General features: G+C 54.6%; 1 protein-coding gene and 1 pseudogene across 1 annotated transcript; one reads left to right on the forward strand and one right to left on the reverse strand.

Moving 5' to 3' along the window:
• Positions 1–424: 424 nt before the first annotated feature.
• On the forward strand, positions 425–12,447 carry GNA15 (G protein subunit alpha 15). Its single transcript, XM_025043224.1, has 6 exons — positions 425–609; positions 4,214–4,368; positions 4,986–5,114; positions 8,117–8,246; positions 9,355–9,508; positions 11,559–12,447. The coding sequence occupies exons 1-6, from the start codon at positions 463–465 to the stop codon at positions 11,783–11,785; spliced, it is 942 nt and encodes a 313-aa protein (XP_024898992.1). The 5' UTR covers positions 425–462; the 3' UTR covers positions 11,786–12,447.
• LOC112476103 lies at positions 2,675–2,790 on the reverse strand (annotated as a pseudogene).
• Positions 12,448–14,334: the final 1,887 nt, after the last annotated feature.

Raw genomic sequence — 14,334 nt, forward strand, 5'->3', positions numbered from 1 at the left:
TGGCCATGGGCCAGTAAAACTGTATGGATGGACGCAGAAACCTGAATTTCATATGATTTTCCCGTGGCGTGAAACACCCTACTTTTGCTTCCTTTCAACCATTCATAAGTGTAAAAACCGAAACTATGAAAAGCATTAGCAATGGACAAAGCCGTACAGGCTGTGAAACCTCTCTGGCCCCGCAAAAAAAAAACAGGCAGTGGCCTGAATTTGGCCCGAGGGCCACAGTTTGCGGACCCTTTCCTAGGAGCTCACTTTCTCCTCGATCTGGGAGGCAAGGCCCGCCCCGGTCCACGGCTTACAGGTGGGGAGGCCGAGGCCTAGGGTGGCGAAGGGGCTCACCCCGCGTCCCCGCGGCCCTGGCCCAGCGGGGATCCGAACCCGTGAGGCCTGGCTTGCGACTGAGCGCGCGCGCGTCCCGCAGGCCCCGGCGAGAGCGGGAAGAGCACGTTCATCAAGCAGATGCGCATCATCCACGGCGCCGGCTACTCCGAGGAGGACCGCAAGGGCTTCCGGCCGCTCGTCTACCAGAACATCTTCGTGTCCATGCGCGCCATGATCGAGGCCATGGACCGGCTGCAGATCCCCTTCAGCAGGCCGGAGAGCAAGGTGAGCCACCTGGGGCTGCCGCGGGGGTGCCACGCCGGGGGAACGGGTCCGTGAGGCGCCCAGGTCCAGGCTTCTGAGATGGGCTCATGTCCACTTGCTCACCCAGGTCCTTGTTAAAGCTGAAACAGCCCCCCAGGGTTTTGGGGATCTGCCCCAGCATGCTCCCCCTCGCCTGTCTCCCCTCCCCCTTGTACCCCAGAGCTCATGATGCAGGGTGGGGGTGGAGTCCCGAGTCAGCAGCACATTTTTTAGTTTACGTTCTTTCATTGTGGGAAGAACACTCGATGTGAGATCTGACCTCAACTTCACCAGCACAACACATTCTTGGTAACTGGAGATGGGGAGTCATGCAGCAGAGTTCTAGAACTATCCATCCTGGGTAACTGAAAGGCTCTGCCCACTGAATAGCAGCTCTGGAAGCCCACGTCCCCCTCCCTGAGCCGCCGGGCCCTGTCCTCTTGAGTCTGCCTGTTCTGGACGCCTCCAGAAGCGGGATTACTTCTGTGTCTGGCTTATCTCACTTAACATGGCGTGTTCAGGGTTCACCTACGCCGTGGCCGGTTACACTATTGCCTTCTTTCTAAAGGCTGAATACTGTCCCATGGCATGTTCAGACCACGTTTTCTTTATCCATTCACCTGTGATGGCCCCTCGGGTCGTTTGGGCATCTTGGCTGTTGATGACAGTGCTGCCGTGAAGGTTGGGGGGGCGGTGTGGAGCACTCACATCTTTTTCAGATCTTGATTTCAATCCTTGTGGTTAAACACCAAGTAGAATCGCTGGGTAGCGTGGCGTTTCTGTTTTTAATCTTTTTAGGAACCTGCATGCTGTTTGGCAATGGCGCACAAGGGTTTCGGTTTCTCCACATCCTCTCCAACACTTGCTGTTTTTTTCTTTGTTTTTTTTTGTTTTGTTTTGTTTTTTTTAGAGTAGCCGTCCTACACATGTAAGGTCATATCATCTGCCCCCCCGCTCCCAGCTTTTCTGAAATATAATAGACACTTAGTCGCTCATCCCGCCACCTTCATAAAATCTGAAAGCTGCTGCTCTGTGAGTCTGTCTGTGCTGGTCCAAGGACCGTGGAAGAACTTTCGGGAGTGGGCGGCTCCTACCTCGTGGCGCTGATGCAAGAATGTTCTGAATTAAAGTGCCCAAAGCTCTCAGAACATTGCCTGGAATGTAGCATCGGCCCAGGAAGTGTTAGTGGGTGATATGATTACTTAATCTTCACAGTAACCCCTTTCGGCTATGACGCCATTTCATAGGTGAGAAGGAGGCTCCCCACGAGGATAACTACTATTTCGTCTTCCGTCACCTTGCCTGTTTTTGACCTCATAATTTCTGGAATTTTCCAGAATGTTCTTTCATGTCTGGCTTTTGGTGCTGTACAGTATGTCTGCGATTCATCCACCTTTTGGGGCATAGTCGTGGTTTATTTCCACCGTAAGAGTATATGCCGTGGTTTTATTTATCCATCCTAATGTTGACATTTGGATCGTCTGCATATATTTTTTTGCAAATATATGCATTTCCATCGGGTATCTACCGAGCAGTAGATTTGGATGATAAGGGACGTGTACGATCACGTTAGTAGGAGATGCCAAACTTTTCCGAGTAATGATAGCGATTCACAGTTTCCCAGCAGTACACAGAGTTCCCCTTCCTCCACACCCTTGCCAACACTTGAGACTGTCTGTCACTTCGTTTGAGCCATTCTCTTGGGTGTTTGGTAGTATTTCATTATGGTTTTGATTTGCACTTATCTGATTAGTAATGAGGTCGTATACCTTATTACATATTTGTCGGACACTGGATAGTCTTTTCTTATGAAGCCACTGTTCAGATCTTTTGCCCATGTTTTGTTTTCGTGTTTGTTTTTTTTTGTTTTTTCCCGTTTAAACAAAGTGTAGTTCCTCATTTTTTTTTTTTACCGATTTGTAGCAGACTCTTTGTGCATTTCGTGTATGAGAGCTTTGTTAGTTTCACATCTATTGTCAGATATTTACTATCTTTTGATGCTACTATAAGTGGGATTTAATTTTTTAAAATTATTTATTATTATTTATGCCTATAGCACCTGGTCTCCCTGGGTGGTCTCCCATCCAAGTACTAACCAGGCCCGACCCTGCTTAGCTTCCGAGATCAGACATCGGGCTCGTTCAGGGTGGCGTGGCCGTAGACCAGGGACTGTGGCTCCACTGAGGCGCGAACTCAGGACCTTCCGCGTGTAAAGCAGACGTGCTCACCGCTACACTATGGAACCACGTCCTAAATGGGATTTAAATTTTAAAAAATTTCCACCAGTTCGTGGTTAGTATAGAGACGGGCATTTGATTTTTGTTTACTGATCTTGGGTTTGGGGACCTCGTTAAGTTCACTCGTTTATTCTAACAGTTTATCTCCAGATTGTTTTCGATTTTCTACGTATTGTCGTGTCATCTGTGAATAAGCGCAGTGTGATTTTTTTCCTTCTCGAACCTGACACCTTTCATTTCTTTCTCCTGGCTGGGACCTACGCAGAGTGTTAATTAGAAACGGTGACAGCGGACATCTTCCTATCATTTCCAGTCTCCTGTCTTTTGAGAGCAAAGACTTCACGTTCACTTCATCCAGAGTACGTTAAGGGCCTTCGCTGAAGATAACCGTCACTCTGCATTTTCAGAGGGATGTTTGTCTTGATTTTTGCTTTTAAAATTATTATTCATTTTGATCGTGTTTTTTAAAACTTTGGAGTCCATTTATTTTATTAGTTTGCTCGGGCTGCCAGAACCATGTGCCACTGTCTGGAGGCCTCGAACGACAGAAATTTATTTTTTCACAATTCTGGCGGCGGGAAGTCTGAGATCCAGGGGTCAGGAGGGTCGGTTTCTCCGGAGGCCTCGCTCCTTGGCTTGCAGATGGTTGTCTTCTTCCTGTCCTCACCAGGTCGTCCTTCTGTGCATGTTTTTGTCCTAATCTCTTCTTATAAAGACACCGCTCATATGTTGGATCGGGGCCACCCAGATGATCTCGTTTTAACCTGATCACCTCTGTAAGATCCCCCCCACCCCGATACAGTCACATCCTGAGGTCCTGGGACTTAGAACTTCAACATAGGAATCGGCAGAGGGCAGGGGCGGTGGACACGATTCAGCCCACACAAGCTGCAAACTTTTAAATTGCTCCCACACCGGGGTTGTTCACAAATAACCCAGGCGTTCATTACCCAGTCCCACAGAGCTGCTATGTGCCTCTACTTTGGTGTGAGACCTGGGCGAGTTGCTTGATTTCTTGTGCCTCAGTGGCCTAATCTGTAAAATGGGGGGGGGGGCCCGGGGGGGGGCCCGTAGGGATATGTCTCCTAGGAGTCCAGGAACCGCGTTTTGATAGAGCAGAGGGGTGCCCCATCCTTAGGAGGTGCTAAGTGCCCTGCCCTCCGGGTCCTCAGGAAGCCACGCCCTCCGCGGCCCTTCCTGCCGCGCAGGCGCTTTCCGTCGTGGGTAAAAGCAGGACGCACCAGGTGTGCAAGGGGCGCGCAGACTCCAGGGGGCCCTGGGAAAGGAGGGGCAGGGGGCTCGCGGGGGTGTCTGGAGGCCGCTCTGACCAGCTCCGTCTGTCCCTCCAGCACCACGCCAGCCTGGTCATGAGCCAGGACCCCTACAAAGTGACCATTTTCGAGAAGCGCTACGCGGTGGCCATGCAGTGGCTGTGGACGGACGCCGGCATCCAGGCATGCTACGAGCGCCGCCGCGAGTTCCACCTGCTTGACTCAGCGGTGTAGTGAGTCTGGGGTCCGCTGGCGGTGGGCGCTGCGCACGGTGGCAGGCAGGGACGAGGTCCGCGGAGATCCAGTTCCAGGGTCACACCTGGACAGAGGGGCCCCAGGCTGGCCGGCTCCCCCCCGCGGGGATGTGCTGTCAGGCTCAGGCCAGCTGTGGGATGGTCGTGCTCCAGGGTGACGTTGTCCCCGGTGTGACATTGTCCCTGGGGTAAAGTTGTTCCTGGAGTGACACTGTTCATCATCGCACCGTGATACTCTCCTCGGCACGATGCTGGGCGTCTAGGGTGATTTGCACCCAGGCCATCACTATTTGGGGGGCGATGCCACTCCTGGGTGACAGCTCCTCCAGGGTGACGCCCCTCCCCAGCGAGGCTATTCCTGAGGCCACACGGTCCTTGGGGTCGGGCTGCTCTGAGGGTGAAGCTGCTCCTCCATGATGCTCCCATGGCTTCAGGGTGGTGCTCTTGGGCCACCCGAAGGCCCCAGAGGTCCCGGCCCCTCCTGTGGGGGGTCTCCTCCTCTAGCAGGGTCCTCACTGGGCCCTGGGCGGAGCGGGGGGCGGGTCTTAGGAGTCAGGGAGGATGCAGGGCGGGGCTCAGGGCTCCTCGTTCCCCAGCTACCTGTCACACCTGGAGCGCATCACCGAGGAAGACTACGTCCCCACAGCCCAGGACGTGCTTCGCAGCCGAATGCCCACCACCGGCATCAACGAATACTGCTTCTCTGTGCAGAAAACCAGCCTGCGGTGAGCACGCAGCCTGCGTAGTGGGGAGGGCTTCCTGGAGGAGGGGCAAAGCCGCTAGGGCCTTGAGCCGCCCTCAAGGGGCTTCCAGGCTGAAGGAGGCGAAGCTGGACATGACACCCGCCACCCTCCATGCCATTAGCACTGGGGCCTGGGAGCCCAGAGTGAGGCATCGGAGCTCCGGGAGGGGAGGACTTCCTGGGGGAGGGGACACTGGTGTTAGGGCACTGAAGGATGAGTAGGAGTTCTCTAGCGCCAACCCTTGAGGGGCTGCTGGGCAGAGGGGGACGGGCCGTGTGGTCAGGGCTGTGCCAGAGAGCTGGGTTTGGGCTGGGGAAACTCAGAGGGTGATTCCCCTTGCGGTCAGGGAGGGGTGAGGCTAGGGGTCCGGAGTTCAGGAGGAAGTGGGAGCCATGGTCCAGACAGGAGGGGTTGGTAAGGGCCAGGGCGGCGGCCATGCGGCTGGAGTGAGGGGATCATACGAGAAATGTTTCTGATCTGGAATGGGCAGGACTAGGTGAGTGTGGGCACTGGAGCAAGGAGTCGAAAACGACCCCCAAGTTTCCCATCAAGGTGATGGGTAGGGTGATGGTGGGGTGCGGGGTTTAGATAGATGATGGAGTCCTTGAGGCACGTTGGGTCTGAGGAGTCTGGAGCATTTGGGAGGCGGCTGGACGCACACAGGCCTGAGATGGAAGGCAGAGGTGTGGGTGGCCAGTGCAGTAAGGTGGCGTCCAGGCAGAATGATGGCCAATGCCAAAAGCCAAGGAGAGGCCAGGAAGAATACAGCGGGAGAGGAGGCTTCTGGGATTGGCAGTTAGAGGCTCATCTGAGACCTTAGCAAGCTCGGTGTCTGTGGGCTGATGGCAGGGAGCTGTGGAGGAGGGTGCAGGGTTCTGTTCGGCCCACCTGTGTTGAGTCTCTCAGTTCCCTGGACCACTCTCCCTCCACCCCAAACATGCTGTTCTGGCCTCTGCAATGGTCCTTTCTGCGAATGTTCATAATTTATCTGTTTGCCATGGGTCTCTCCCACTAGATGGAGAATCCTACAAGGTTAGGGCTGAGTTTCAGTCTCCTGCTTCTAGTGAGGACTAGATCAAGGTCAGAGGGGAAGTTGGTAAATGTGGGGAAATGGCTGGAAAGATGGAAGGATGAATGGGTGGGTGGGTAGGTGGATGCGTGGATGGATGATGGATGGATGGATAGATGTGTGAATGGGTGGATAGTTAAATGTGTGGATGGATGGTTGGATGGATGGATAGATGTGTGAATGGGTGGATAGATAAATGTGTGGATGGATGGTTGGATGGATGGATAGGTAGATGAGTGGACAGATGTGTGGATGGATGGGTGGATGAATGGATGTATAGATAAATGGGTGGACAGGTGAGTGGATGGATGGATAGATGGTGGATGGATGGATGGATGATGGATGGTTAGATGTGTGGATGGGTGGGTGGATGGATGGATGGGTGGGTGGGTGGACAGGTGGGTGGATGGATGGATAGATGGTGGATGGATGGATGGATGATGGATGGATAGATGTGTGGATGGGTGGATGGATGGATGGATGGAATTCATGAATGCAAAGTGAGTGGATGGATTAATGATGGATTCATGAATGCATGTATAGGTGGATGGGTGGATGGATGGATAGATGGTGGATGGATGGATGGATGGATGGATGATGGATGGATAGATGTGTGGATGGGTGGGTGGAAGGATGGATGGATGGGTGAGTGGACAGGTGGGTGGATGGATGGATTGATGGTGGATTCATGAATGCAAGGATGGGTGGATGGATGGATAGATGGTGGATGGATAGATGGATGATGGATGGATAGATGTGTGGATGGGTGGATGGATGGATAGATGGTGGATGGATAGATGGATGATGGATGGATAGATGTGTGGATGGGTGGATGGATGGATAGATGGTGGATGGATAGATGGATGATGGATGGATAGATGTGTGGATGGGTGGGTGGATGGATGGATTGATGGTGGATTCATGAATGCATGCATGCGTGGGTGGGTGGATAGATGAGTGGATGGATAGGTAAAAGTTTAGGATTGAAGATAGAGGTTGAGACTTTCACACGGAAAACTGGGCTGGGGAGGAGATTGTTAGGTGGGAGACTTGAGTATGTCTTAGGCCAAGGAAGGGGGTCCATGAATAGAGTGATGGCTCAGAGGAAACTGAGATTCTGAGTTGCGAGGCTGGCAAGCGGCGTACCCCACCTCTTCTCAGTCTCCAGAGCCCCGCTGTCGACCACTGCACCCACATCCCACTCTGGATGTGCGGGTTTGAGGGAGCCCGGTGCCTGAGAGGGGTTGGTCTCGGGGATCAGGAGCCACTCCTGTTCAGCGGGGCAGGTCCCTTCTCGCTCTGAGGCCTCTGGCATTTCCTGTCGGCTGCCTGAGTAACGGTCATATCCCCGGGGAAACAGGGAAATGACGCAGGGCTTATCGGTGACCCACATTTCTTAGAAGAGAACACAGGAAGACGGGAGGGTTCAGGCTTTTGTTGTGGCGTGTGGGGGTGGAGGCCGGGCCTTCGCCTCGGGCCACACACAGAGGGATGGTGCTTGCCTATCTGTGTGGCCACTGGACGCTCCCCTGGCCAGCCAGAACACAGCATCCCCACTTCACCGATGGGGAAACTGAGTCATGGAGCCAGTCTGCCATTTCCCCTGGAGCACCCAGCCAGAACCAGGGCAGACTCCGTGTGTCTGACCTGCTGTCCTCCACCGCGGGGGTAGAAATCAGGCAGCCCAGGGCCGGGGGAGCTCGGGAAAGTCCCCTCGTCTCTGCACCTCGGTTTCTTCATCTGTATAAAGGGTGTAATAGTGATACCTGCCCGTGGGTGTGAAACGAGATAATAACGCACAAGAGGTGTGGGCCCCGGGCCGGCCCCTAGTCTTGCCGCTAGTGACTGGGTCTGGGGTGCCACATCGTGGGGTCCTGCTTAGGCCTGAGCTCTGAAAGGGGGGCCATTCCGGTAGGATTGTGGACGTCGGGGGCCAGAGGTCAGAACGAAAGAAGTGGATCCACTGCTTCGAGAACGTGATCGCCCTCATCTACCTGGCCTCCCTGAGCGAGTATGACCAGTGCCTGGAAGAGGACAACCAAGAGGTGAGGGGCCACCGCGGATGCAGGGGCGCCCTCTCCTCCGCTCTCCTCCCCGCTGGCCCAGGGACCTGCAGCTGCGTCGAAGCCCAGAGCCGCTCGTGAGCGGGCCTGAGTGTGTCTGGCGTGGCTCTGAGCCTCCCCCTCCACTCTGTCATGATCAGACCACAGAGCCCCAAGTCTCGGATCCACAGTGTTAGTGTTGCCAGTGACACACACACACATACACTCACAGACCCCCGGAAGCACAACGCAGGCTGTCCTGGGAATACCGTCACATTGCAGGGACATCACACTTTTTCTCAGAAATGCTGGTGCGGATCGGTCTCCTTTTGCGACCTCTTCCCCTGATTCACACCGGCGTGAAGGTCGGGCTCGCCTCCAGGTGCGGCGTGTGCACTCGTAGTGGTTAAAGGTTCACCTGGCAGTTTGGGCATCCGAGGGGGCGACCTTACGATTTCCACCCTCGCACTGAATCAGACAGGACGAGTTTGAGGTCGTTCTGACAGCTCTTGCTCAGATCCAGCCACACGAGATGTCCTAGTTTGCTCGGGCCACCCTTAACGAATGACCACAAAGCGGGGGGCTGGGACGACAGAAGGGTGTCTCTCCAAGTTCTGGACGCCGGAAGTCTGAGATCGAGGCGTCAGCAGGGCTGGTTCCTTCTGAGGCCATGAGGGAGAATCCATTCCAGGTTCTCCCGGCTTCTGGTGACTCTGGCATTCTATGGTGTCCCTTGGCTTGTAGATGTACCGCCCCGTCTCTGCCTCCATGTTCACATGGTGTCTTCCCTGTGTGCTTTTCTGTGTCCTAATTTCTCCTTTTCACGGGGACACTGGTCATTGAACTTAGGGCCACCCTACTCCCGTATGACCTCTTCTTAACTAATTACACCTTCGAATTTGGAAATAAGGCCACATTCTGAAGTTCCAGGTGGACGTGAGTTTTGGGGGGATGCTAGTCAAACCAGCGGAGGCACAAAAACTGTGTCGGGCACACGGGTGGGTGGGCAGCTGGCCACGCCCCTCAGACCTGGCTGGGCAGGACGGGAGGGCTCCTGTGTGGGCCGAGCTGGCCGACTGCAGCAAGGACCTGCCTATGTCCCCCAACCCAGAACCGAATGAAGGAGAGTCTGGCCCTGTTCGGCACCGTCCTGGAGCTGCCCTGGTTCAAAAACACATCCGTCATCCTCTTCCTCAACAAAACCGACATCCTGGAGGAGAAGATCTCCACCTCCCACCTGGCTACCTACTTCCCCAGTTTCCAGGGTGAGTGCTGTAGACCTTTCGATGCCCTTCACCTCCCGGCCCCTCCTGAGGGAGAGACACCAGGCCGAGCCCTCCCCGAGCCTGGGAACACAGGAAGACGGGAGGGTTCAGCCTTCGTACTCGCAATTGCTCAAAGCAGGGGCTTCCGAAGAGACATGTTTGTTTTGAGTTCGCGTCCATATACGTAAACCATAGCGGGGAGCATTGACAGCCATTTCTGGCATTTGCTTAGGTTCTTGAAACTTCCCTTTTTCCAGTCTTTCATAGTTGTCTCATCTATATCTAACCGGATAGCAATTTCTTTTTAATCCGCGACCGACCTTGAACGAGGCTGGCCAAGGCGCGCGGCTCCGTTTGCGTTGGTGCAGCCGCCATCGATCCCACTGCACCTGCAGCCCGTAGGTTCGCGTCGCGTCTCCCGAGCGCGGGAGGCTCTGCAGGAGGATCCGCGTTCCAGGCCTCTCTCCTGGTTCTCGGTGGTTGCCTGGATCCTTAGCGTTCCTCGACTTATAGATGCAGAACTCCAGTCCCTGCCACCCTCGTCACGCGGCCTCTCTGTGTCTGGTCGTCTCTCCTGTTTGTATAAGGGCGCGAATCACTGAATTTAGGGCCCCACCTAATTCAGGGTGACCGCATTTCAACTTAACTCGTTCCATCTGCAAAGACCCTATTTCTAAATAAGGTCATATTCTGAGGTTCCGAGTGGACACGAATTTGAGGGGGGAACACGATTCACCCCAATACACAATTCTATATTCATGGCAGATAAAGCCCTTAGGACGTGCTTGGTATGGCCTAAGCCTTGGTGACGTCATCCTGGGTGTGACCCTCCGACCTCGTCAGAGCCCACGTGGCCAATCCCTGCCAATCATACCCACAAGATTCAGGGGCTGGGCAACAGATGTCACCTTGATTCAGGATGGTGGCCTGGACCCCCCTCATGCCCTCCCAAGCGGAGCAGCACTTAGAGGGCACCATGGCTTGGACAGTTTGGGAACAGGGATAAAGTGGATAGTTTTGAGGACTGCTTGCTTTCCTTCAGGTCAAAGGGAACCCCCACGATGCATCCTTTTCTCCCCGCCAAAGAGGCTGGAGCACTGTATGCCAACTTCTGGCTCTCGGCCCTTCCCTCCTCTACGCTAAATAATATTTGTGATGTTAATAGTAAACCAACAACAGCTAACAGAGGGAACACACACAGAGGCACCCTCACACGTTGACGTGTCTAATCTTCATTTAAAACCCTGTGCGGTAGGACTCGTTCTCTAGAAATGGGGAAACTGAGGCTCAGAGAGGCAGTCGCTTGCCGAAAGTCACACAGCCAGGGCGTGGCAGAGGCAGGATTCCAACCCAGGCCGTTGGAATCTGAGCCGGCAGGCCTTAACCACCCCGCTAACCTGCCTCTCTGAAGGAACAGCGCAGACGCACACTCATGAAGGCTGCTGATTGTTGAGCATGGCACCCTCACTATGATGGAACCCTCACAGCCGTGGGGGGCGGGGGGCTATTCCGATCCCTATTTGATAAATGGGGAAACAGGCTCACAGAGGTTATGTGGACTAACAATGTCACCCGGCCAGCAAGTAGCAGGGCCAAGCGTTGGGCCCTTAACTTGCGCTGTGCTTTGAGCACAGCGGCCCATGTGCCTCGTCCCCGTGGCCAGACCTTCCTATTCTTGGCCTCGGTTTCCCCATCTGCACCAGCCTGTCTCTGCAGATTCAGGCTCCCTTCCCCCGAGCTCCAAGCTCCGCCAAGAGAGGGGGAGGTCTCTCTCCGACACAGTTCCGCCCAGAGTCCCAGAGCCGAGGCTCATTGGTCCACCCCGGGTCATGTGATGCTTCCCGCCTGATGCTTCCATTGGCTGGGCCCGAGTCATGTGACCGGCTGGAAAGACAAAAGGTGGCGTCCGCCTGCTGGATTCGGGCAGGTGGTTCCCGGGGTACCTGAAGCCCTCAGTTGCCCACTACGAGGGTCCGCGGAGCCTCCCCTTGGCCCGCCTGCCCTGGGAGCCTCGTGCCCTGAGTGCCACCCCCCTCCCCTCAACTCCCAGGCCCGAAGCAGGACGCGGAGGCAGCCAAGCGGTTCATCCTGGACATGTACAGCGGCATGTTCGCCGGCTGCGTGGACGGCGCCGACGGCGGCAAGAAGGGTCCGCGCTCCCGGCGCCTCTTCAGCCACTACACGTGCGCCACGGACACGCAGAACATCCGCAAGGTCTTCAAGGACGTGCGGGACTCGGTCCTGGCTCGCTACCTGGACGAGATCAACCTGCTGTGACCCAGGCCGCGCCACGCCGGGGCTCGGACCCGCGTGTGGCAGGCGGGACCTGCGGGCAGGGCCGGCGCCCAGCGAGCCCGGGTGTCCCTTGTCGCTCTAGGCCCGGGTGGAGGAAGGGCCACGAGTGAGTCGGGAATGGAAGGCCAGTCGCTGCCGCTCCCTTCTCTGCCCCTTGCCAGGACAGCCCCTGGGGTTCCCTCCCTTGAGTCAGTTTTACCTTGGAAAGGGAGCACGATGGCCATTTGCGATGCCAGGGTGGAGGAAAAGGTGGGTGGGGCTCTCTCAGGGCCCCCCACCTCGGGGTACGTCCGCTTCTGGGCAGGAGTGTGGAGGCCCGTGGGGGTGACGCACACCCCAGGGACGGGGGACTGGTCTTCTGGGCCGAGGCGCGGGACTCTGGCGCCCCCTGGCGGAAGGACACGGCATCTCCCAGCCTGAGGTCTGAGTAGCTCTCTTGGGAAAAGAACCCTGGAAAACGGCGTCGCTTTCAGAGCCTCGTGGCTCAAAGTGCGTCCTGTCCTGGTTTGCAGCGGAAGGAAACTGAGGCTCACAAGCATCCCCCTCCTTCCCACGCTGGGGGCTGGGCGCCCTGCATCTTAAAACCTACTGTATTTATTCCCTCACCTGCGGAGTAGACATTAAAGAAATGACATTCTAGAGAATGATGATTTTTCAAGGGTGTCCCATTTATCCGCGCCCCCCCCCAGTCCCTTCTCCGGTCGCCTGTCCCAGGTGGGGTGGAAACACGGAAAAGGAAGGAACAAAGTTCTTGTCCCCCGACCTGGGCAGGGCACGGCACGGAGAGCTGTTTGGGAAGGCACGCACTCTGGGCAGGAGGTGGTGGTGTCCAGCCATCACATCCCGGGCTCCCCTTGGCTTGGCTCTGGTGGTTTCTCTGACTCCCCTGGTTTTGATGACCTTGGCATTTTAGAGGCGTGCTGGCCAGGGATTGTATTAGTTTCCCGGGGCTGCTATAATGAAGTGTCACAGACTGGGCAGCCCGAAAGAACAGAAACAAAGTCTCCCAATTTTGGAGGCCATACTCCCTCTGGGGGCACTGGGGCAGGACATCCCTTGCCTCTTCCGGCTCCCGATAGGGCCTGGCGCCCAGGCGTCCCTCTTTGAGTTGGCTCCTCGGTCCCCTCGACGTGACCCCGGTGGTCTTGAGTGTGGAGCTCAGGCACAAGCGAGATGCTTTCGGCTCATCCTGTGCTTTCCGGGCCCAGCTCTGCGTTCGGCCATTTCTCCAAAGAGCCTCGTTTCCTTTTTAACGGGAAATGATATTTAGAGACACACTCTGACCGCAAAGTGAAAAATCCATATTTATTTCACTCACTTTTTTTTTTTTTATTTTGAAAATATTTCAAATCTACAGAAATTTCAAAAGTATTTCGATGAGCTCCCATCTGTCCTTCATCTCCATCGGGGGTCAGCAAATTACCTATGCCTGTTTCGTAAATAAAGTAAATAAAGTTTTATTGGCACAGCCACACCTGTTCATTTACCTATAACTATAGTCTCTGGCAGCTTTCTTGGGGAAAGCGGGGCAGAGTTGCAACAGCCCTCAGAGCCAAAATTATCTGGCCCTTTGCAGAAAAAATTGGCTGACCTGTGCGCTAGTTCTGCCCGTGGTTAACCTTTTGCTTTGTATTTCTCTATAAACGTAATCTAAAAGAATATCATATATTCTTTAGACAATACGCACATTCTTTTCCTTAATATTTCTAAATAATTTTAGAGTAAGTTGGAGATACTGTGCTCCTTTACACCCAAACCCATGTATCTCCTATGAAAATAGGAAATACTTTTGTTATGGAAGCAGAGGGTGAATCTTGCACTGTTACGATAATATCTAATATACAGCCCATGGGAAAATGTCCTCAGTTGTCCCAATATTGCCTTTTGAAGCTACTTGTCCTCCATTCCAGAACCCAGTGGGGGACCACTCGCCGCATTTGGTTTCACGTGTCCTGGGTCTCCTTTCCCCCAGGGCAGCCTGAGCCATTGTCTTTCACAGCCTTGACCCTTTGGAGGAGTACAGGCCTGTCATTCTGTGGGACGTCCCCAGAGTGCGTTTGCCTGCTGGCGGCTCATGACCTGACGCAGGCCGGACACTTTGGCGGGAACGTCACAGAAGCAGAAGCGACGTGTCCTCAGGGTGTGTATCAGGAGGCCCTCCGTGTTCATTTATTGCATCCCCGGGGATGCTGACTTGGTCACTTGGTGAAGACGACGTTCGTCGGGGTTCTCGAATAACACGTTTTTCTCTTTGCAGCTAATATGTAATCTGTAGGAAGATACTTTGAGATTGTGTAAGTATCCCGCTCTCAAACAGACTTCCGCCCAAGGATCTTAGCATTTATTGTGGATTCTCGCCTAGCGTGGTTACAAAAGGGTGATTTTTCTAACTCTTGTTGGGTCATATGGAAAGGTCTCTTTTTTCCTAATTTTTGTTTTATTGTGGTAAAATACACATAACAAAATTGACCATCTTAACCGTTTTAAGTGTACCATTCATTCACGCTCTGGTGCAGCTGTCCCGCCATCCA

This window comes from Pteropus alecto, unplaced genomic scaffold (assembly GCF_000325575.1).
Source record: "Pteropus alecto unplaced genomic scaffold, ASM32557v1 scaffold30, whole genome shotgun sequence".
In the NCBI taxonomy this organism is placed as follows: domain Eukaryota; kingdom Metazoa; phylum Chordata; class Mammalia; order Chiroptera; family Pteropodidae; genus Pteropus; species Pteropus alecto.

Coding starts and splice junctions, on each gene's coding strand:
- GNA15 (XM_025043224.1), top strand. CDS start 463: ATGCGCATCATCCACGGCGCCGGCTACTCCGAGGAGGACCGCAAGGGC. Junction 5,115..8,116: donor GTGCAGAAAACCAGCCTGCG/GTGAGCACGCAG, acceptor CCATTCCGGTAG/GATTGTGGACGTCGGGGGCC. Junction 9,509..11,558: donor CTACTTCCCCAGTTTCCAGG/GTGAGTGCTGTA, acceptor CTCAACTCCCAG/GCCCGAAGCAGGACGCGGAG.